The following is a 22,054-nucleotide window of genomic DNA, read 5'->3' as shown; positions in this document are numbered from 1 at the left end:
ATATTTATACAACAAGAAGAGGAAAAAGGGAGGCCTTAATAGCCGTTGTGCTAGTCCAACTAGCTGTTGGACTAGCCCAAAAGCTAGTTGGGCTAGTCCCAACAGCTATAAAAGCTGGGAAAAAAATGCCCATAATGGGCATGCCATTTACAATAAATAAATAAATAATAATAAAAGAAAATAAAAATACAAAAGAAATTTTAAAATACACACTATAGAAAATACACACACACACACACATATATATATGAAAAACAAATACATTTAACAAGCTCTCCTACCCTTTTGCAAGCGTTGCACCATCACATGTGGGCCACATAAAAGGTGTCCTTCCCATGGAAAAGAGTTAAGATATACCTATGCTCTTCTTGGTTGTTATGCATAAAAGACTGAGGTATTGATAGGCATGGTGGAAAGGGCTCCCTGCATTTTTCTCCTTAAAGGGAAGGAACATAGTTTTGATCCTTGATACTTTTTGGACAAGAAAAGCCCTAAAACCGTAGCTGTAGCTGATGTAACCAGAAGGTGCAAGGAAAAAACTCTTTTGATTTAATAAACGAGTGTTTGAGTTGATTTCTGGTGGAACCATTCAATGTATGACACACGACTTTATTTGGGTAAGAAATATAAGTGCGATTGTATGATGTGCATATAGCTGTTGCTTGCAGGAATAAAATTACACGTGTTGTTGTTGCTTCTAGGTTGTTTCACTACTTTTTGTCTTAATCTAGGATCATTTCCTGTGCAGATTCATGAGATTGTGACCACAGAGAAGCTGTCAAAGTTGGAATATTTTGAGAAAGATGAAAAGGTCATTATATGCTGCGTGATAAACTTGGCTTAAAAAAATTTCTTTTATGTTTACATCTCATTCTTGCTTCTTGGATAAATAATCTTTAATCTCTTCTGTTGTTTGCTTAAATAAGGGCATCTCCCTGTGAACCAACGGAGGCTCTCACCATCTGGTTGGACAGTTTGTGCAGGTCTCCATGTGATGGGACATTGCAAGTTAAAACCCCACTGGTATATGGGTAGTTGAATAACTGCCTGGTAGTTTGAACAGGCCTCTGGCCTGTTTGGGTTGGCTAAAGGCTGTTGGTAAAAGGGAGGGGTCCTAATTCCCCCAGCTCTGTTATGCAAAAAAAAGAACATCTCCCTGTGAAGTGAGATATACAGGATGTGATACGTAATGTCTCAATTAAAGCTAAACAAACTCTTAATATTCAAGAATCTTAGAGAATATGAAGAATTGATAGGAAGACCTTGCACATTGTAAAATGTGAAAAGTATTCTATTATACTCTGAATTCACTTAAATGGGGAATATGCACATCCAAATTTAATGTGCCTCATATTTCATTAACATGAAACCAAATATCAACACTATATGATGGAAAAGCACCTAAAGACCATTAAATTAAGAAAATAAACACACAAGTGGAGAATAATGTTCACTAGATGTATATATATATATGAGAGAGAGAGAGAGAGAGAATAAGAGAGAGCGGGGGGGGACCGGTCGGTGTGCATATATTTATCAGTGCACATCCATTTCCACCATTTTTTTTTAACCTGATAACAAAAATGTGTTCTACATGGTCAATTTAGTGAGAATCAGCTTTTGGGTCATCCAATTTTGATATGTAAGCATGGTTTTTAAGGTTTGAATTGAAAAATCAGTGGCCTACAATCATGGAATAGTAAAAGATGTAAATGATAAATAAATAGTCCAAATCTGACAAAAGATGGCTAAACTTAATAATCATAATTCTACTTGGAACCATATTTCTGTGCTTGAGCAACACACAATTGGTTCTTGCATACTTTGATATAAGAGATGCTAGAAAACACAAAAACAAGTAGTCAAATGCCAATCATCAAGCAATCTTCCCAACCAAAAATGTGCAACTAAGACAAGAGTGAAAGAGAAAAATAACATCATATCCAAAAATGTTTTACGGGTGTCTTAAATAAAACACAATATTGCTGTCCTATGGATTGATATTAGAGTTATGGAAACTAGTTAATTGAATTAACTCCATGAGCTATAGTACTATCAACCACGTACAACAAAATAAGCAAACAAAAAATATAACCATAGTTGGGTATCCATATACCTTCCACTGGGTATCCAAAATAACCACAATACACACCGGCTAGATGGAAAATAAATAATTAACATTTTGCTTCCTCTCATTTTTTTCTCTTTCCTCTCTTTTATTGGTTTGCAAATGGTATCTATGTAATGCCCCAAAATCCCGAACTTGTAACTTTTTAGGAAAAATTTGAAGGCTTTGTAATCAATCATCTTTCAGAGTTTTAAAATGGCAATTCAGCGAAAAATGATGTTTGAAATAACAAGTCAACGGACCTTGGGCACATTACAAGCGAACTTTCCTTTACACAATAGACTTGTATCTCCGTATAAGCATTGAAACCACATGGATCCAAAACAAGTTTTTTAATAATTTAAAATTTATACAAAAGAGGAATTTCCAAAGAAAACTCTTATGCAAAATTACAAAACGTGCTCAATAACGAAACGTCGGAGAAAGAGTGGGATCTTGATATCATCGCGTCATCGCCTGCCATTCCGACCTAATCATCACCTGTACCCCATAAAACGGTTCAGGCTTATAAAAATCTGGTAGGTGCATAGATATCAAAATTCAGAACAAAACTAACATATACTTTGCTCCTTTCGTGATGTGCAGTTCAGAATAAGCAAAATGAGCATGATAATCTTGTTTCGATATTAACTGTCATGAGGGTATGCATAGGAGAAACGTAAAAACAACCGTGGGTTTGTTATTCTTTGTATTTTGATACCCTAGACAATTATCTGAGTCCGCACCTAAGGGGACGACCAGTGATCGAGAGAGAATTTCCCAGAGGCATTTGTGACAAGAGATGCATCCAACTTCTGCAGAAGTCCATGGGATCTACCACTTAGGATAATTTTTGGTAACCCCGTCCCTTAACTCCGATGACCGGGGACACCGAGTCAATTGCTACTCGAAGAACGTAGTTATTAAGAACCTGTCCATCGGAGTTTTTGTACCATCCCATCCTCTCCCTTAACGAAATCAAAGAGACGAATAGGTATGTCAGGTTCTATTTTAACTGACAACCTATTCTACATGCTCTGGTCTTTCAAACCAACTCGAGCATCTTGCCTGTGAAAGCGATTATCACCATTTATGTGATTTCTTTTTCATTATCATTCATTTACACGCTATGAGGTTACTATAAACCTCTCATCCAATCATCGTAGTACTAACATGCCCTGCATGTCTGATAGTACCGTTACGATGAGAGGGATATCGATTTCTCAAAAAGAAACCCCAACATTATTGAAAAATCTCAAAGTCCGATGCTTTAGGCCAGGAATATTCGAGTAATTTTGGATACCAAAACAAAGGACCAAACATATATACCACTTAGGGCTACGCAGTCGAAGCCTTTTCGTTACGCATGTTTGAGAGAAAGACTTGGTTGCGAATACACAAATGCCGAAATACTTGTTTTGCTTTTCCAAACAACGAATAATACGAGCTTTGAAATCTCACATGTGAAATCCCTTTTAAAAAACAAAGACTTGGCGAGTATGTGCAAATCTGCTTCTTTAAATGCAAGTGTAATACAAAGTGGGCATGAATATCCAAAACTGCGCACTTTACAAAGTTATATATATGTATATATAATACATATATATCAAAGCATAAGCCTATGCACATTACAGTGCGGCGGCAAAGTAAATGACATAAAGCAAGGCTCGATGTGTGAAACCACACATCGAGCTAAACAAATTGCGTAAGCGATGCACGATGTACGAAATCATACATCAACTAAATAAATTGCGTAAGCAATGCACGATGTACGAAAATGTACATCGGCCAAATAAATTGCGTAAGCAGTTCACAATGTACGAAACCGTACATTGGCCAAATAAATTATGTAAGCAGTGCACGATATACGAAACCGTACATCGGTTAAATAAATTGCATAAGAAATAACCTGTGCATATAATAGCGTGGCGGCAAAGTAAATGGCATAAATTTTAAATGGACAAGAATATGCAAAACTGCGTCTTTGAGTTAAAATCATATACACGTATAAGTTAGAAGTATTGTGTCATTTATCCTCGTATGCAACTTTTTCGTACCTCAGAGATGGTCAAACTTGCTAATGATTCCGAGCGTAGGTTTTTAAAGGCTTGTACCTCGATAAACGTGTCTCGTCCATTGTGCCGAAGTGGTACGCTGCTATTGATCGCACTATGTTAAGTTCTTAGATTTTGATGAAAGGCGGCGACGATTATGTCGCAGCAGTCGAACTTGAATCCAGTTTGAACTGACCAGATCGAGTCCGGCTTGGAGGAACCAAGTTAGACTCGGTGCACACAAGTGAGTATGTCAGGTTCTATTTTAACTGAACACCCATTCTACATACTCTGGTCTTTCAAACCAACTCGAGCATCTTGCCTGTGAAGGCGATCATCACCATTTATGTGATTTCTTTTTCACCATTATGCATTTGCACGCTATGAAGTTACTATAAACCTCTCATCCAATCATCATAATACTAACATGCCGTGCATGTCTGCTAGTACCATTACAATGAGAGGAATATCAATTTCTTAGAAAGAAACCTCAACATTATTTAGAAATCTCAAAGTCCCGTGCTTTAGGCCGGGAATATCCAAGTCAGTTCGGATACCAAAACAAATGACTGAACATACATACCACTTAGGGCTACGTTGTCGAAGCCTTCCCGTTACGCAGATTTGAGGGAAATACTTGGTTGCAAATACACAAATGCCGAAGTACTTGTTTTTCTTTTCCAAACAACGAATGATACGAGATTTGAAATCTCGCATGTGAAATTCTTTTTTAAAAACAAAGACTTGGCGAGTATGCGCAAATTTGCGTCTTTAAATGTAAGCGTAATACAAAGTGAGCAAGAATACGCAAAACTGTGTACTTTACAAAGTTATATATATATATATATATATATATATATATATATATATATATATATATATATATATCAAAGCATAAGCTTGTGCACATTACAGTGCGACGATAAAGTAAATGTGCAAAACCACACATCAAGCTAAATAAACTGCGTAAGCGATGCACGATGTACGAATTTATACAATGACTAAATAAATTATTTAAGCAATGCATGATGTACGAAATCGTACATCGGCCAAATAAATTGCGTAAGCAGTGCATGATTTACGAAACCATGCATTGACCAAATAAATTACGTAAGCAGTGCATGATGTATGAAACCATACATCGGCTAAATAAATTATGTAAGCAATAGCCTATGTATATAACAAAATATCGATAAAGTAAATGGCATAAATTTTAAATAGACAAGAATACACAAAACTATATCCTTGAGTTAAACACACACACACACACATATATATACACGCGTATACGTTAAAAGTATTCTGTCATTTGTCTTCATATGTAACTTTCTCCTACCTCGGAGATGGTCAAACTTGCTAACGATTCCGAGCGTAGGTTTTTAAAGGCTTGTACCTCGGTAAACGTGTTTCATCCATTATATCGAAGTGGTACACTGCAATTGATTACACTGTGTTAAGTTTTTAGATTTTGATGAAAGGCGACGACGATTACGTCGCAAGCGTTGAACTTGAATCCAATTTGAACAAATTGGATCGAGCTGGGCTTAGAGGAACTGAGTTAGACTTGGCACACATGTGTCAGCTTGTATTATGGGACCAACTCGGGCTGAGCTCGGTTATAGCTGAACTGGGTCTGGCCTTCAAACAAGACAGGACTGAGCCTAAGCTTGATCCTCCTGCTGAGAGAATCAGGCTGGGCTCACTTCAAACCAAGCTCAGCTCAGAATGTTGCAGCTATCACAAAAAAAAGAAGGCCGACGACCATGCCACTACTGGAGGCAGCGACTGTCGATGGCCGAAGACCCCTGCTCGCTACTGGTAGCGAGGCAAAGTGGCGAAACCCGAGCCCGACTCGGGTTCAAGAAGACCAAAAAAAAAAGAAAGTGTCAGCAGGGGAAGTCGATAGGGAGAGGGAGTAGCAGCTGGTTAGCAGGGGCGGTGATCGTTAGGCACACTGGTTGACAGAGAGTTTCTAGCTGGACAGGGTTGGCAGCCAGCGAATCTCGACAACCATCTGAAAAGGGGGCCTCGATGGTGGTCGGGTGCCTTCAGCTGGTCAGTGGGGTCGGCTACGACCGACCGTGTGGGCGGCAGTCTGGTGACTGAAATGAGGGGGCAAAGGGGAAAGTTCAGAGATGACGGTGGTGTTCCCACGAGGTTGGGTGGCCCAACGGTAGGGTGATCACGGTGGTGATGGTTGTTGCTGGCGACAGGGGGTGGTGGTCGGCTGTCGTCCGACAAATGATCAAGGGGGAAGGGCTCCGACGGTTGGGAAGCTCCGACCAACTACTGAGAGAGAGAGAGAGAGAGAGAGAGAGAGAGAGAGAGAGAGAGAGAGAGAGAGAGAGAGAGAGAGAGTTTGGGTTGTGCTGGCTTGAGGAGGGGCTCTGGCGAGAGGGAGAAAACGAGGGGGGGGGGGGGGGGAGAGAGCAGCACCTCCGGCGATGATCCGACGAGGTACAGGGAGGGTCGGGGTTTGGGGTTCTCCGATGAGGGTGGGTCGGCGTGAGGAAGGGGAAGACAAGAGTCAGCAAAGGGGGGTGGGTGAGTAGGGAGAGTCGGGGCAGGCTCGGGGTGTGGGGGTTGCGTTAAAAAGACCCCCCCCCCCTAGGGGGTTTAAATAGAATGGTGGGGGTGGGGGGTGTTGTGTGGACCCGGATCCGGTCGGATCCAACCTAGATCCAAATTTTTTTTTTTAAAATTCACGAGTCTTACAATCTAAGGGCTTGTGTGCCAGTTGACGTCCAAAATGCCCGGGAGCTGTGTAGATAGCACCAGTTTTTTTTTTTTTTATGTTGCTTCATCTATCTACACACACAAGCCCAAGTCATTGTCCCCTAGTACCATGGTGGTGCCTAATTATTTGCTTACAATGCTACCTACACCTTAGGTTCCAAAGTACAACTGATAAATACCCATGCATTAATGTCTGATTGCTTTTCACAATGTCATCCAATATCAAGAGCCACCATGTCATTTTGTACATTTTAGGGCAAAATGAATTTTGGAACTTGTTGACATTCATTAAAATAAGTAAATGTCGATTGCTTCCATATGCATGTGTGTGTTGGGGATGGGGAGGAGGATGGGCGTAGTGGATGAGTGCATATTCAGCCTGAAACTGCCATCATGTTGCTTATTTAGGCTCCTTGTCAGCTTGGTTACCTCTCCTTGGCCCCTTTGAATCCTTTTATTTTTCACTTTGTGTGTTTGTTTGTTTTAAAGCATGATTTACTTAGCCCAATTCTTAAATTATGCAGGTAAAAACAATTAGCCTATTTGGAGAGGTTTGGGGCATAGGGCCGGCCACTGCATTAAAGCTTTATGAGAAAGGACATCGAACCCTAGATGATCTTCTGAAAGATAATTCATTAACTAGTTCCCAACGGCTAGGTGTGAAATACTTTGATGATATCAAGAAAAAGATTCCACGCGCTGAGGTACAAAGTTTCATTTTCCTTGGGCTTTGTTATCGGGAACATGTACCAGGTTTTGAGTCCTTATTATCTGCTATTATCTGCCTGCTGACTTAGGTCAAAGTAATGGAGGAAATCCTACAAAAAGCTGGACAAGATATTTTGCCTGGGGTGAGGATGAATACACTAAGCATGCATATTATGTTTCTGATGATTTTTTTAACTAGTCATGTTCACATATTATCTATTGTCTTTGAGATTACTTTGTGTTTTCTATTACTGTGATCCATAAACCATTAGAGATGTATATGCCCCATCATCAAATAATACAATGAACGGTTTTACCTGCTGCAAATAAAAAATGTGCATCGTGCTTATCTGTTTTATTTACTCATTTGGTTGTTTGGAAAAGATTGCACATTTTTTCAAAGAATATCATTTCATTTCTGCTATTTTATATTTTTAAGCATTAGAACATTATATTTTTGTCTTCTTATTTTTTTCTGCTCATTATAATTGAGTTTGTGTCTCATGAATTTCTTGCCAGCTCTTGCTAGCTGACATGTTTAGCGAATATGTAAATATTTGATTTTTTTGTTGTTTCCATACTTAAAAAAGTAAATGTTCTTCTCATCTATGACTTGTGAATGCTGATTTTAAGCTTGCAAAATAATGTTTGCACTCCGTACTTCTTTTCCTATGTCGAGCGAAAAATTCTGCACACAACAAATTTAGTAGTGTTCTTGTTAACATTTAGTTTAGACTAAATAATATTGGATGCCATTAATTCTTCAATCTTTTCCTTTTGTTATGTGCTTTCATTCTTCTTTTATTGTATTTATGTGAACTTCTTCAGTAAGAACACTTAATTTTCTACTTGCAAAGGTCATCATTGTTTGTGGGGGTTCATACAGACGTGGAAAAGCAACTTGCGGTGATTTAGATATTGTGATTACACACCCAGATGGGAAAAGGTAGAATCAACACAAAAGTCTATTTATTTTCTTGTTTATCCTTTTCAATTCCCCTAATGAATAAATTGTATATTTTATTTTGTTAGTTATGTTCACATCCTTGCGCTTCTTAAAAATACACTGAAATATTACACTTGTTGCATGAGTTCCTACTTAAAACACTTTTCTGAAACATATTGCTTCTGTGGTCCCACTTACTTATGGACCTCACTGTAGACTGTGGTAAATGTGCTCTGTGGAAGATGTTTATTCTTGGTTATTTGTGACATATAAGTAAATATTTACTCTTGTACGATCTATGAATTAGTTGCTATATCTTTTGTGAGTATTCCCTTTTTCTTTTCCTTCTTGAAGTTGATATTTTCTTGTTCTATCCACGAAAATTTAGAGGGAGCACTTCCTAGTGGTCGCTTTATTTTGCAAATTTTCTTTCCATGTATGTCTGTCATTCCTAACCATTTTCATTTTCTTGAGATATTTGCAGGTATTACATTTCCCATGACAGTTACACCAAAGGGTGAAACAAACACCTGCATGTGTGTTCACTCACACACAATGCAAAGAAACAGACATTTACACATGCATGCTCATGTAGAGTTCTGGTAAAAATGAATAAATGACACCTGGTAATTATGTAAAAGAACTATGATGTAAAATAAATGGAAGTTTCTCTACAATTATCTGCAAAGTGAAAACTTGGACGCATTCCTGCTTAAGTTTATTTCTCTAAGGTACCTTTGGGGGGTAGGAGGGGGACTGGAGGAGCATAAAATTGTCGGTGTCAGCTGAACAAAGAATTATGCGAGGACTTTGTGCCAATCCTTGTGCAATTTTACCTTTATATCTTATTGCTTCTATTATTTTTTGAGCACACCAAAACTTTATGTTGGACTTAAGGATAGTCCAGAAGTAATTGGTACTTATTTTGTGTTTCTAGCCATAAAGGTTTCCTGCCTAAACTTGTTAAGCATTTGAAGGATATCAAATTTTTGAGAGAGGATTTGGTGTTCAGCACTCACAGCATGGAGGTAATTTTTGGTTCTGTTTCTCACCATTTTTGTTACTGTCGCACATCTACAGAGCTACTGAATTTCCAAATCACGGTTGCTATCTTTAAGGACATGAAATCTGACTACCCTTTTTTGGAGTTAGAGACTGTTCAAAGAGCCGATTTTAGCCTCATTATGTTCTATGATACCAACATCTAAGGTTTTGATTTGATGACTGCTGACTATTTTCATGGATTATTGTGTATGACGTTAGGAGTGTGCTTTATCCTTCTATGCTGTTAAACAGTAAATGCAACTTTTTGCAACTTCACATGACCTTAAGTTTAAACCCAAATAGATCATCTAATCCCCATCATCTTAATTTTGTCAGATAGATGTACTGAAAGTTGAAGTTATTTTTCAAAAGCCATATAATGCTAAGCTATATATCACACAATACTTCACCTAGCATGCCTGTCATATCAACGTGACATGAACACTCCATGACACTTTATGGATACAGTCAAACCTATGCAGGATATGGTTAACGTATGCCTTTACCTGTTTCATTTTCATGATCTTGATTGTTTATTTTATATACGCTTGTGGATTTTTCTTTTAAAATTTATCATTGTTTACATCACATTTCAATTTTTAACTTGGATTTTCAAAGTTTAATCATAACAGCTTAGAATTTTTGTTGAAGAATTTTCAGTTAAGATGTTCATGCTTTATTAGTTTAGATTAAGTACTACATAATCATGCATTATGCGTGTCTCTTTATATATATAGTTCATAGTTATCTAGGAATTTCACTCTGGTAAAACTTACCTTCTGTAATTTCAGATGGAGACTTCTTTACCCTCGTTGTAAGTATCATTAATAATTCAATTGTACGCTTGTGTGATGATTAAGATCATACTCATCTTCCACTTCCTTTTCATTTTTTAAAATCACCAAGGAGGAATTCATCTGATGCTTCATGAGTGCTGGGGTGGGGAAGGAGAGGGTCAACTGTAATAACTACGAAAAATAGGGAGATTTGGGTCTTGGATCCCTTTACTGGATCCAAATGGAGTAGGCAATAGGGTAAAAAATATATATGTTGGGTCGAATCCACCATGGACCCAAATGGATTCACTTATGGATTTGTCCAAGCGATGTCGATTCGGACCCACATCATAGAGGATCCGATGGGTTGAGTGGATTAATAATCTGTTATAGATCCGCATCCACGGTAAAATGGATCCGACACTGTGGGTTATCAGGTTTGGACCCAGACCCGTTTTTCTTTGTTATTAAAACTCGAGTCTCAGAATCGTGTTTAGGGCACGATTCTTGCCCAAGAAATTCAGATAGCAAGATCGGGGGAGGGGAGGGGTTACAGGAGGTAACCGACTCTCCCGGTTCATCGGAGACAGGGGGTCGCCGCTATACAGGAGGAAGGTGAGGGAGGTCTCAAACAACTCTCGTTTCTCTTTTCTAGTCTCTTACCTCCCACCTTTCATCTCTTTCTTCCTCTTTGAAGATTCTGCGCACGCCGGTGGAGTCACCATCGTTAGAGGTAACCCGATCACCTGCTGTCGCCATCGCCGACGTTCTTCTCACAACAGGCACCGATCACGATTGAGGTAAGGTTCTGTTCTGATGGCATGGGTATGGGTGGATTCGGTGTGGGGGCAGTAGATGAAACCCAGATAGGTTTTTTCTGATCTGATTCATTCTTTCGAACACATTGGTTTTCTTGATCTTATATGCTTTTGATCAGATAGGTTTCTTCTGATTTGATTCATTCTATAGAACACATTGATTTTCTTGATCGTATATGCTTTTGATCAGATGGGTTTTTTTCATGATTAGATTCATTCTCTTGAGCGTATTGGTTTCTTGATCATATATGCTATTTGTCAGATTGATTCTTCTTAGTTAGATTGATTCCTTTTAACCTATCGCATTGACTTCTAAATAATCTGTGAAGCAGAGTGTCTTGAATCTGTCGGCATCTGATTTCCATTCCATAAGGACAACATAACATAGATTCCTTTAATTTCTTTAACTTCTTGAATAAACCTGGGTTCTTGATGCCTGCGTCGGATTCCAGATTAACTAAAATCTGTATATGCTATCAGATTCCATTTTGTTTTTATAAGCACATAATTTCGTGGGTTGTTGTAGATTTTGATTTTTCTTTTGTAACAAAAAAATGTATTATGAAAGGGAACAATAGTAAACATAATTTCATTGAGGGACTATATCTTTCTTGAACAGTCTTACGTATATTATACTGGGTGATCCATACAACATATCTCACGTTATAAAGAACCTGTTAAAACTGTATATCATTTCACACTACATGCAAGGCTATATTTAGGAGTAGTTGTTTATGTTCATGTTTGATTTCAACTAGTATTGTCAATGGTATATTGCCTCTCTGTGCATGAATTGTCATGTTTCTTTTAAACCATATCGATGCATTTTTCTGACTAACTGCAAACTATATTGGACGGTTGTCTGCTAAAAATGGTTTAACACAAATTTCAGGATAGCTGATTTGTTATTTTTTTTTGAAAAGATATCTAGTTGGGACAATTAGGTTAAAACAATATGTGAGAGTATGTGATACTTTTATTAACAGAGCAACTGGGTTATATGTAACAGATAGATACCTATGATGGGTATTCATGTTTAGTATATGGTGAACAATAAACATAACATGTGACAAAGGAAAGTTGGGACTCAATGTTTGAGTGTGTGTGAAGAGTTGAGTGTAATCGAGCACTACGAGTGAGTATGGAAAAATCATTATGGAAAAAAAACACAGTGGTGTGTGTGTATTACTAAGAATGGGGTTTAATGCTATGACAATGATTAGAAGTTTTAGAAATGTTCTAAACTTTGGGAAAATAACTAAATTAATGAAACCCAATTACTCAGTTCAGACCTACCTTGGATAGGGTAGGTGGTACATGACTTCGAGGACTTGTGTTTGGTGTCGAGCGTGAAGCAGCTCGTGGGTCCCCGTCCTCGGAGTTAGGGACCAGGACTACCTATGTGTCCTAGGTGGTAGTTCCATGTCTTCTGCAGAAGTTAGGGATGCATTCTATTTTGAGTTGAGCCCTTGGGAGATTCTCTCGGTTATTGGTCGCTTCCTTAGGGATTCGGTCTCCATTAGAATATTCGGGTTAATAAAATACATGGAATAATATACCCCTGAACGTTCTCTTTTGAGATGGTCACCTGTGCCCGTGTGTACTCACGGGATAAGATAATTAAACATCATTTAGAAGAGTTAGGTGTCACAACCAGTGAAGACACTAGAGATATATGTGTAAGTTTTATTTCAGATGCTTTATATTATCAACTTGTAAATTAGTAAAATTCTTAACTTTGTGGATACGAGTTTATTAAATTGTTATATGAAAGTGTACATGTTATTACATTGACTATGGCATACCTCAACTGCGTATTAATTTGGCATAATCGTTATTGTTATATAACTGCTCACCTGCTCATGTACATGAATTTAGATCTTTGTTACATAGTGCTTACCTGTCTTGATATACACTAAAGCTTCAACCATGACACTCATACCACACACTCGATTCATGATATACTTGCACTATCAGTACATAATTCCTACTTAGACGTGATAGTTTAATTCCTATCCTTTTTAACATTCTCAGGTCATGAGTAGTCACCACAAGCGGTTACAGGAGATGTTTCGATATCTGTTTGATTTACTGGTTCCCTGGCCGACTTATAACTGATATGCCATCATGGATTCGTTCTTTGTAAATGTACTTTTTTAAAGTTTCATGAACCAAAGTGGAATAAAGGATGTATGGATTGTTGAAGATCTTTTTACTTGTATCGCTCCATTCACTTAACCATGAGTTATAAAATGATTCTGCTGTATGTATAAAAAAAAATCCCTATGTTTCCGGGTTAAGTTTTTGGGGCATTACAGTTATGGTATCAGAGCTGGGAACAATACATCAAGCATCGTGGTCGAGCCACTCCCTGCAAGCGTTTTGTGAGTATATATATATATATATATATATATATATATATATATATATATATATATATATATATAATTTTTTTTGAGCGAGTATTGTGGGCATGATGCTAAGTAGTGTAGCCCAGTGAGTACAAATCTTATAAAGATTGACATATATTGTTACTTTTGCTAGATTTCTAAAAGATGTATCGACGAAACCAAAACTGTTCTAACTCGCCCGACAAATGGCAAGAACAAAGGGATTTTATGATGAATACCCTTAACAACTTAGCGCAGACCTTGGATGCGCAAGTGCGGGTCCAGACAGAGATGGTCGCTACTACGAGTGCACGTCATGACCCAGTTGTCGTGACATATGAGAAGTTCTTGAAGCTAAATCTGCCATCCTTCTCTGGGGAAGCCGATCCAGAATGTGCCGACAATTGGATTGCCGAGATTGAGAGCGCCTTTAGAGTTCTGCCTGTTCCAGACGACAGACAGACTGACTTTGGTACATACCGATTGATCAGGGATGCACAAAAATGGTGGGATACGGCTCGCACAGTTCAGTTCGCAGAAATGGACCTCATACCTTGGAAAGGATTTCAGAAAGTCTTTTTGGAAACCTACTTTCCACAACATGCTCGCGATAGGAAGCAGCAGGAGTTCCTGGAACTGACTCAGGGCAATATGAGTCTTGTAGAGTATACTACTCGTTTTCGCAGTTTGGAGCGATATTACCCGAACCTGTTTGAAAATGACAAAGCACGAGCAACTAAGTACGTCCATGGTCTTAAAGATGGGTTGCGAGTAAAAGTAATGACTAGCATGCCATCCACTTTTGCCTCGGCCATCGAAGCAGCCACGACCTTGAACGAAGAGTGGGAGTGATCTCGAAAGGATCTGGGTGGCATGTCAGAAAAAAGGGAGCTTCCACACAACAGCAACCTGGTGGCAAGAAATATCAGTCACCGCAGAAGAAGCAGCATATCTCGGGTGGAGACCGTCCTCCACAACATCAGGGACAAAACAAGGCATGTTTCAAGTGCAACTGGCCTCATAATGGGCAACCCTGTCCTCGGGACACCGACGCGTGTTTATAGTGTGGCAAAATAGGTCACTATATTCGGCAGTGCCGTAAGAAGATTGCTGACATGAAGAAAGGACAAGTTGGGGCTGCACCGCAACAACCTCCACCACCATAACCTATTCTTCCATCGAATGTGCAAAAGCGGGTACCAGGACGGGTTTACGCTACTACTGTGGAAGAACTCGATAACACGAAATTGGTGCAAGGTACTGTAATGGTCGGTGGTCATGCTGCACTAGTATTGTTTGATTGTGGTGCCACACATTCATTCATCTCTATTGAGTTTGCAAAACGTTTAGGTGCACATACTGAAACTCTAAAATATGCTTTGGATATGTACAATCCTATAAGATATAACTCCATATGTATAAATTTCATTCCTGAGGTAGTTATTGTGTTAGAAGGACAAACCTTTAATGCTGACTTAATCATTCTCGATATGACGGAGTTTGATGTTATACTGGGAATTGACTGGTTATTTGAGCATTATGCTGAGATTTTATGTCGCCAATGGAAGGTAATTTTGAACAGACCAGGGCATCCAAAAGTTGAGTTCCGACTCTCCCGACGGGTGGCAACCTCCAAAGCTATATCGGTATTAAAGGTTCAAAAGTATTTAAGGCAAGGATGCAGGGCATTTTTGGTGAATATACTTTCCTGTGAATCGAAATCCATTCCTTTAGAAGAACTTGAAGTGGTGCGAGAATTTTCAGATGTATTTCCGAATGAATTGCCAGGATTACCTCCACGGCGTGAGGTAGATTTTCAAATTGAGTTGGTGCCTGGGACTGCACCCATTTCGAAAGCACCATATCGCATGGCTCCGGCAGAGTTAGAGGAACTGAAGAAGCAACTCCAAGAATTAATGGAACAAGGTTTTATTAGACCAAGTGTATCACCCTGGGGGGCGCCAGTCCTTTTCCTGAAAAAGAAAGATGGTTCCATGAGACTTTGTATAGACTATCGTTTGTTGAACCAGGCTACAATTAAGAACAAATATCCACTACCACGTATCGAAGATTTGTTCGATCAATTGCAGAAAGCTAAGGTATTTTCTAAGATCGATCTCAGATTCGGATATCATCAACTGCGGATTAGCAGTGAGGATATTCCAAAGACAACTTTCCGAACTAGGTATAGTCACTACGAATTTGTAGTAATTCCTTTCGGACTTACGAATGCTCTTGCGACATTTATGGAGATGTTGAATAGGTTATTCTGCGCTTATCTGAATACTTTTGTGATCGTCTTTATTGATGACATTCTCATATATTCGGAGACTGCAGAGCAACACAAAAATCATCTTAGAATAATATTGGAGACTCTCAGAAAACATCAATTGTTTGCGAAATTTTTCAAATGCGAATTTTGGCTTGAGAAGGTTATGTTTTTAGGTCATATTATATCCCATGATGGTGTATCGGTGGACCCGATGAAGGTTGAGGCTGTATTGAGTTGGAGTCAACCAAAGAATGTCAGTGACATTAGAAGTTTTCTTGGTCTGGCTGGTTACTATAGAAGATTCATTCAGGATTTTTCACGGATTGCCATGCCCATGACCAAGTTACTAAGGAAAGGAATTAAATTTGAATGGACGGATGAATGTGAGGAGAGTTTCCAGATACCAAAGAAGAAACTTACAACTGCTCTAGTTTTAGTTTTATCAACAGGCCATGGTGATTTTGTAGTCTACTCTGATGCGTCAGGAACAAGATTGGGATGCGTTCTGATGCAGAATGGGAAGGTAATAGCTTACGCTTCTCGCCAACTTAAGAACCACAAGCGTAATTATCCAACTCATGATCTTGAGTTAGCAAAAGTCTTAAGTATCTCTTTTCTCAGAAAGAGTTAAACATGCAGCAACGACGATTGTTGGAATTTATAAAAGATTATGATTTTTCAATTTCCTATCATCCTGGAAGAGCAAATGTTGTAGCTGACTCTCTGAGTCGCAAAACCGAGGGTACACTGTCCAGTTTAGTGAGTAAATGATGGAATTTAATGAAAGCATTTATTGACTGGAAACCGTGTGGGGACGACAAAGGAAACATCAGATTATCAAATCTATTGGTTCTTCCTGAGATCCTTACTAGAATTATTGATGGTCAGAAGGAGGATCCACAATACGAGAAGTTTAGAATATTGGTTCAACAAGGAAACTCACATTTTACCCTGAAAGAGGATGGAAGTATCTGGATGCAAAAGCGACTTTGGGTTCCTAGCAATCCCAAGTTAAAAGGAGAACTGTTAGAAGAAGTACATAAAACCAAGTACAACATACACCCAGGGAGTACAAAAATGTTTAAAGATTTACAAAGAGGGTATTGGTGGAATGGTATGAAACGTGAGGTTGCAAGTTATGTCTCAAAGTGTCTGACTTGTCAGCAGGTCAAGATGGAACATCAGAAACCTGGAGGAATGATACAGCAACTGGAGATTCCTCAGTGGAAGTGGGAAGAGATCATTATGGATTTTGTGGTGGGTTTGCCCAAAACACGAAGACAACACGATGCTATTTGGGTAATAGTAGATCGACTTACAAAATCAGCTCATTTCCTACCCATAAGGATCGCCCAATCTCTGGAGAGTCTAGCAGATCTATATATTCGAGAGGTTGTTCGTTTACATGGGGTACCAGTATCAATCATATCGGATAGAGACCCAAGGTTCACTTCCGGTTTTGGAGTCAGTTACAACAAACATTGGGTACCAAGCTGAAGCTGAGTACGACCTTTCATCCCCAAACCGATGGTCAATCAGAAAGGACTATTCAAACGCTCGAAGACATGTTGCGAGCATGTATGCTGGATTGGAAGGGCGAATGGGATAAACATGTGGTTTTGGCTGAGTATGCTTACAATAACAGTTACCATGCAAGTACTGGTATGACTCCTTTTAAAGCTCTTTATGGAAAACATGCAGATCACCGATTTATTGGGATGTAGTGGGTGAACGTTCTTTAGAACCACCAATCGTAATACAACATTATACTCAGCAGGTCAAAATGATTCGAGATAGATTAACATCCGCTCAGAGTCGTCAAAAGAGTTATGCTGATCTGAGGCGCCGAGAACTTACTTTTGGTGTGGGAGATCGGGTTTTTGTGAAAATATCGCCCACAAAAAGTGTGTTTCGATTTGGTAAGAAGGGAAAATTAAGTCCAAGATATGTGGGACCCTTCGAGATTCTGGAACGGATTGGAGAAACAGCATATCGAGTCGCTTTACCTCCCCAGTATGCGCAAATACATAATGTGTTTCACGTTTCGATGTTGCGGAAATATCTACATGATCCGTCTCATGTTATTCAGTATGAGGATGTGAATATAAGGGAAGACCTGACGATGGACGAAAAGTCGGTGGAAATATTGGAAAGAAGCGAGCGAGCCTTACGATCTAAAGTTATTGCTTTTATCAAGGTGAGGTGGTAACATCATGGTATAGAGGAAAGCACGTGGGAGCCTGAAGCTAGTATGAGGGAGAAGTATCCCAATCTGTTCGAGTAAACTTTGTTTTCTTTCAGGTAAATTTCGGGGACAAATTTTTTTTTAGGGGGAGAGGATGTAATAACTCCAAAAAATAGGGAGATTTGGGTCTTGGATCCCTTTACTGGATCCAAATGGAGTAGGCAATAGGGTAAAAATATATATGTTGGGTCGAATCCACCATGGACTCAAATGGATTCACTTATGGATTTGTCCAAGTGATGTCGATTCGGACCCACATCATGGAGGATCCGATGGGTTGAGTGGGTTAATAATCTGTTATAGATCCGGATCCACGGTAAAATGGATCCGACATTGTGGGTTATCGGGTTCAAACCCAGACCCGTTTTTCTTTGTTATTAAAACTCGAGTCTCAGAATTGTGTTTAGGGCACGATTTTTGCCCAAGAAATTCAGATAGCAAGATCGGGGCAGGGGAGGGGTTACAGGAGGTAACCGACTCTCCCGGTTCATCGGAGACAGGGGGTCGCCGCTATACAGGAGGAAAGTGAGGGAGGTCTCAAACAACTACTCTTACCTCCCACCTTTTATCTCTTTCTTCCTCTCTGAAGATTCTGTGCACGTCAGTGGAGTCATCATCGTTAGAGGTACCCCGACCACCTGCTGTCGCCATCGCCGACTTTCTTCTCAGAGCAGGCACCGATCACGATTGAGGTAAGGTTCTGTTCTGATGGCATGGGTATGGGTGGATTCGGTGTGGGGGCAGTAGATGAAACCCAGATAGGTTTTTCCTGATCTGATTCATTCTTTCGAACACGTTGGTTTTCTTGATCTTATATGCTTTTGATCAGATAGGTTTCTCCTGATTTGATTCATTCTCTAGAACACATTGATTATGGGTTTTTTTCATGATTAGATTCATTCTCTTGAGCGTATTGGTTTCTTGATCATATATGCTGTTGGTCAGATTGATTCTTCTTAGTTAGATTGATTCCTTTTGACCTATCGCATTGGCTTCTAAATAATCTGTGAAGCAGGGTGTCTTGAATCTGTCGGCATCTGATTTCCATTCCATAAGGACAACATAACATAGATTCCTTTAATTTCTTTAACTTCTTGAATAAACCTGGGTTCTTGATGCCTGCGTCGGATTCCAAATTAACTAAAATCTGTATATGCTATCAGATTCCATTTTGTTTTTATAAGCTTAGAATTTCGTGGGTTGTTGTAGATTTTGGTTTTTCTTTTGTAACAAAAAAATGTATTATGAAAGGGAACAATAGTAAACATACTTTCATTGAGGGACTATATCTTGCATGAACAATCTTACGTATATTATACTGGGTGATCCATACAACATATCTCACGTTATAAAGAACCCGTTAAAACTGTATATCATTTCACACTACATGCAAGGCTATATTTAGGAGTAGTTGTTTATGTTCATGTTTGATTTCAACTAGTATTGTCAATGGTATATTGCCTCTCTGTGCATGAATTGTCATGTTTCTTTTAAACCATATTGATGCATTTTTCTGACTAACTGCAAACTATATTGGACGGTTGTCTGCTAAAAATGGTTTAACACAAATTTCAGGATAGCTGATTTGTTATTTTTTTTTGGAAAGATATCTAGTTGGGACAATTTGGTTAAAACAATATGTGAGAGTATGTGATACTTTTATTAACAGAGCAACTGGGTTATATGTAACAGATAGATACCTATGATGGGTATTCATGTTTAGTATATGGTGAACAATAAACATAACATGTGACAAAGGAAAGTTGGGACTCAATGTTTGAGTGTGTGTGAAGAGTTGAGTGTAATCGAGCACTACGAGTGAGTATGGAAAAATCATTATGGAAAAAAAACACAGTGGTGTGTGTGTATTACTAAGAATGGGGTTTAATGCTATGACAGTGATTAGAAGTTGGAGAAATGTTCTAAACTTTGGGAAAATAACTAAATTAATGAAACCCAATTACTCAGTTCAGACCTACCTTGGAGAGGGTAGGTGGTACATGACTTCGAGGACTTGTGTTTGGTGTCGAGCGTGAAGCAGCTCGTGGGTCCCCGTCCTCGGAGTTAGGGACCAGGACTACCTATGTGTCCTAGGTGGTAGTTCCATGTCTTCTGCAGAAGTTAGGGATGCATTCTATTTTGAGTTGAGCCCTTGGGAGATTCTCTCGGTTATTGGTCGCTTCCTTAGGGATTCGGTCTCCGTTAGAATGTTCGGGTTAATAAAATACATGGAATAATATACCCCTAAACGTTCTCTTCTGAGATGGTCACCTGTGTCCGTGTGTACTCACGGGATAAGATAATTAAACATCATTTAAAAGAGTTAGGTGTCACAACCAGTGAAGACATTAGAGATATATGTGTAAGTTTTATTTCAGATGCTTTATATTATCAACTTGTAAATTAGTAAAATTCTTAACTTTGTGGATACGAGTTTATTAAATTGTTATCTGAAGTGTACATGTTATTACATTGACTATGGCATACCTCAACTGCGTATTAATTTGGCATAATCGTTATTGTTATATAACTGCTCACCTGCTCATGTACATGAATTTAGATCTTTGTTACATAGTGCTTACCTGTCTTGATATACACTAAAGCTTCAACCATGACACTCATACCACACACTCGATTCATGATATACTTGCACTATCAGTACATAATTCCTACTTAGATGTGATAGTTTAATTCCTATCCTTTTTAACATTCTCAGGTCATGAGTAGTCACCACAAGCGGTTACATGAGAGGTTTCAATATCTGTTTGATCTACTGGTTCCCTGATCGACTTATAACTGATATGCCATCATTGATTCGTTCTTTGTAAATGTACTTTTGTAAAGTTTTATGAACCAAAGTGGAATTAAGGATGTGTGGATTGTTGAAGATCTTTTTACCTGTATCGCTCCATTCACTTAACCATGAGTTATAAAATGATTCTGCTGTATGTATAAAAAAAAATCCCTATGTTTCTGGGTTTAAGTTTTTGGGGCGTTGCATCAACAGTTAAAGGGCTATGGTGGGGAAGGAAAATTGGGGCAATGGTATGGGGTGAGCTAGAGAGGAAAAGAGGGGCAATGGCGTGGGGTGAGCTTGGGAGGAAGAGAGGGACAATGGCGTGGGGAGAGGGCTGGGCAGTAGGAGAGGAGAAATAGTTTGGTTAGGGCTGGCCAGGTGAAGAGGCGCAATGACATCGAGAGAGGAGTCACGATCTCCAGTCTTTTCTGTCTGTCACTAATAGAAATGATGCCTGACAGGCTGAGAGAGAGAGAGAGAGAGAGAGAGAGAGAGAGAGAGAGAGAGAGAGAGAGAGGGCGGGGGGGGGGGGTGAAGGGAGGGAAGCCTCATAATCTCGTCGAGTGAAGGAGATGGGCCTGATTTGAGTTCTCATATATATATATATATATATATATATATATATATATATATATATATATATATATATATATATATATATATAAGGCGACCTTCCAACCAAAGGACCAAAATCTACAATCGATGATAATCAACGGCGTTCCTTCCCTAACGATCGAGTTTTTCATCGATCAGACTTATTGGATTTTTATCATTCATTTAGTGAGTGACATGTTTTGGATTATTAATTTCAGAGGTTTAGATGAGTTTTTGAAAGCACTAAAATCAATGGCCCACAATACTTTGTATTGTAAAGTTTTAAATGCATTGTGAGCCATCGATTTTTCACGTTTTGAAAAACATGCCTATATGTCATAAAGTCTTCGTGTAAAACATATTTCTTACTAAATAAATTATAAAGAACGAATATATGAGGTCCGATTGATGAAATGCTCAAGCATTGGAGAAGGGGAGCCATAGGTGATGTCAGCCTCTCTCTTCTTTCTTTCCTTTTTTTTTGCAGTCAATCTAAAAGAGAAAAGAGGACGAGAGGGATTTTGGGTTGTAAACCCTAGCCTCTTTAAAGATATTGTTTTTTTTTAA

At 38.8% G+C, this 22,054-nt stretch overlaps 1 protein-coding gene across 2 annotated transcripts in view; it reads left to right on the top strand.

The window, feature by feature from the left end:
- The window catches only part of POL{LAMBDA} (DNA polymerase lambda (POLL)), a 149,247-nt gene that overhangs the window by 64,512 nt on the left and 62,681 nt on the right, over positions 1-22,054 (top strand). Inside the window, exons 6-10 of one of the 2 annotated variants that reach the window (XM_090006061.1) lie at positions 749-811; positions 7,422-7,601; positions 7,695-7,748; positions 8,463-8,551; positions 9,489-9,579. In XM_090006061.1, the coding sequence (XP_089862187.1) occupies positions 749-811; positions 7,422-7,601; positions 7,695-7,748; positions 8,463-8,551; positions 9,489-9,579 (477 nt within the window). The other variant, XM_090006062.1, reaches the window with a different exon arrangement.

Source organism: Nuphar pumila, chromosome 5 (genome assembly GCF_984573655.1).
Source record: "Nuphar pumila chromosome 5, dmNupPumi1.hap1.1, whole genome shotgun sequence".
NCBI lineage: Eukaryota > Viridiplantae > Streptophyta > Magnoliopsida > Nymphaeales > Nymphaeaceae > Nuphar > Nuphar pumila.
This window is presented reverse-complemented; position numbering and strand designations above follow the sequence as displayed.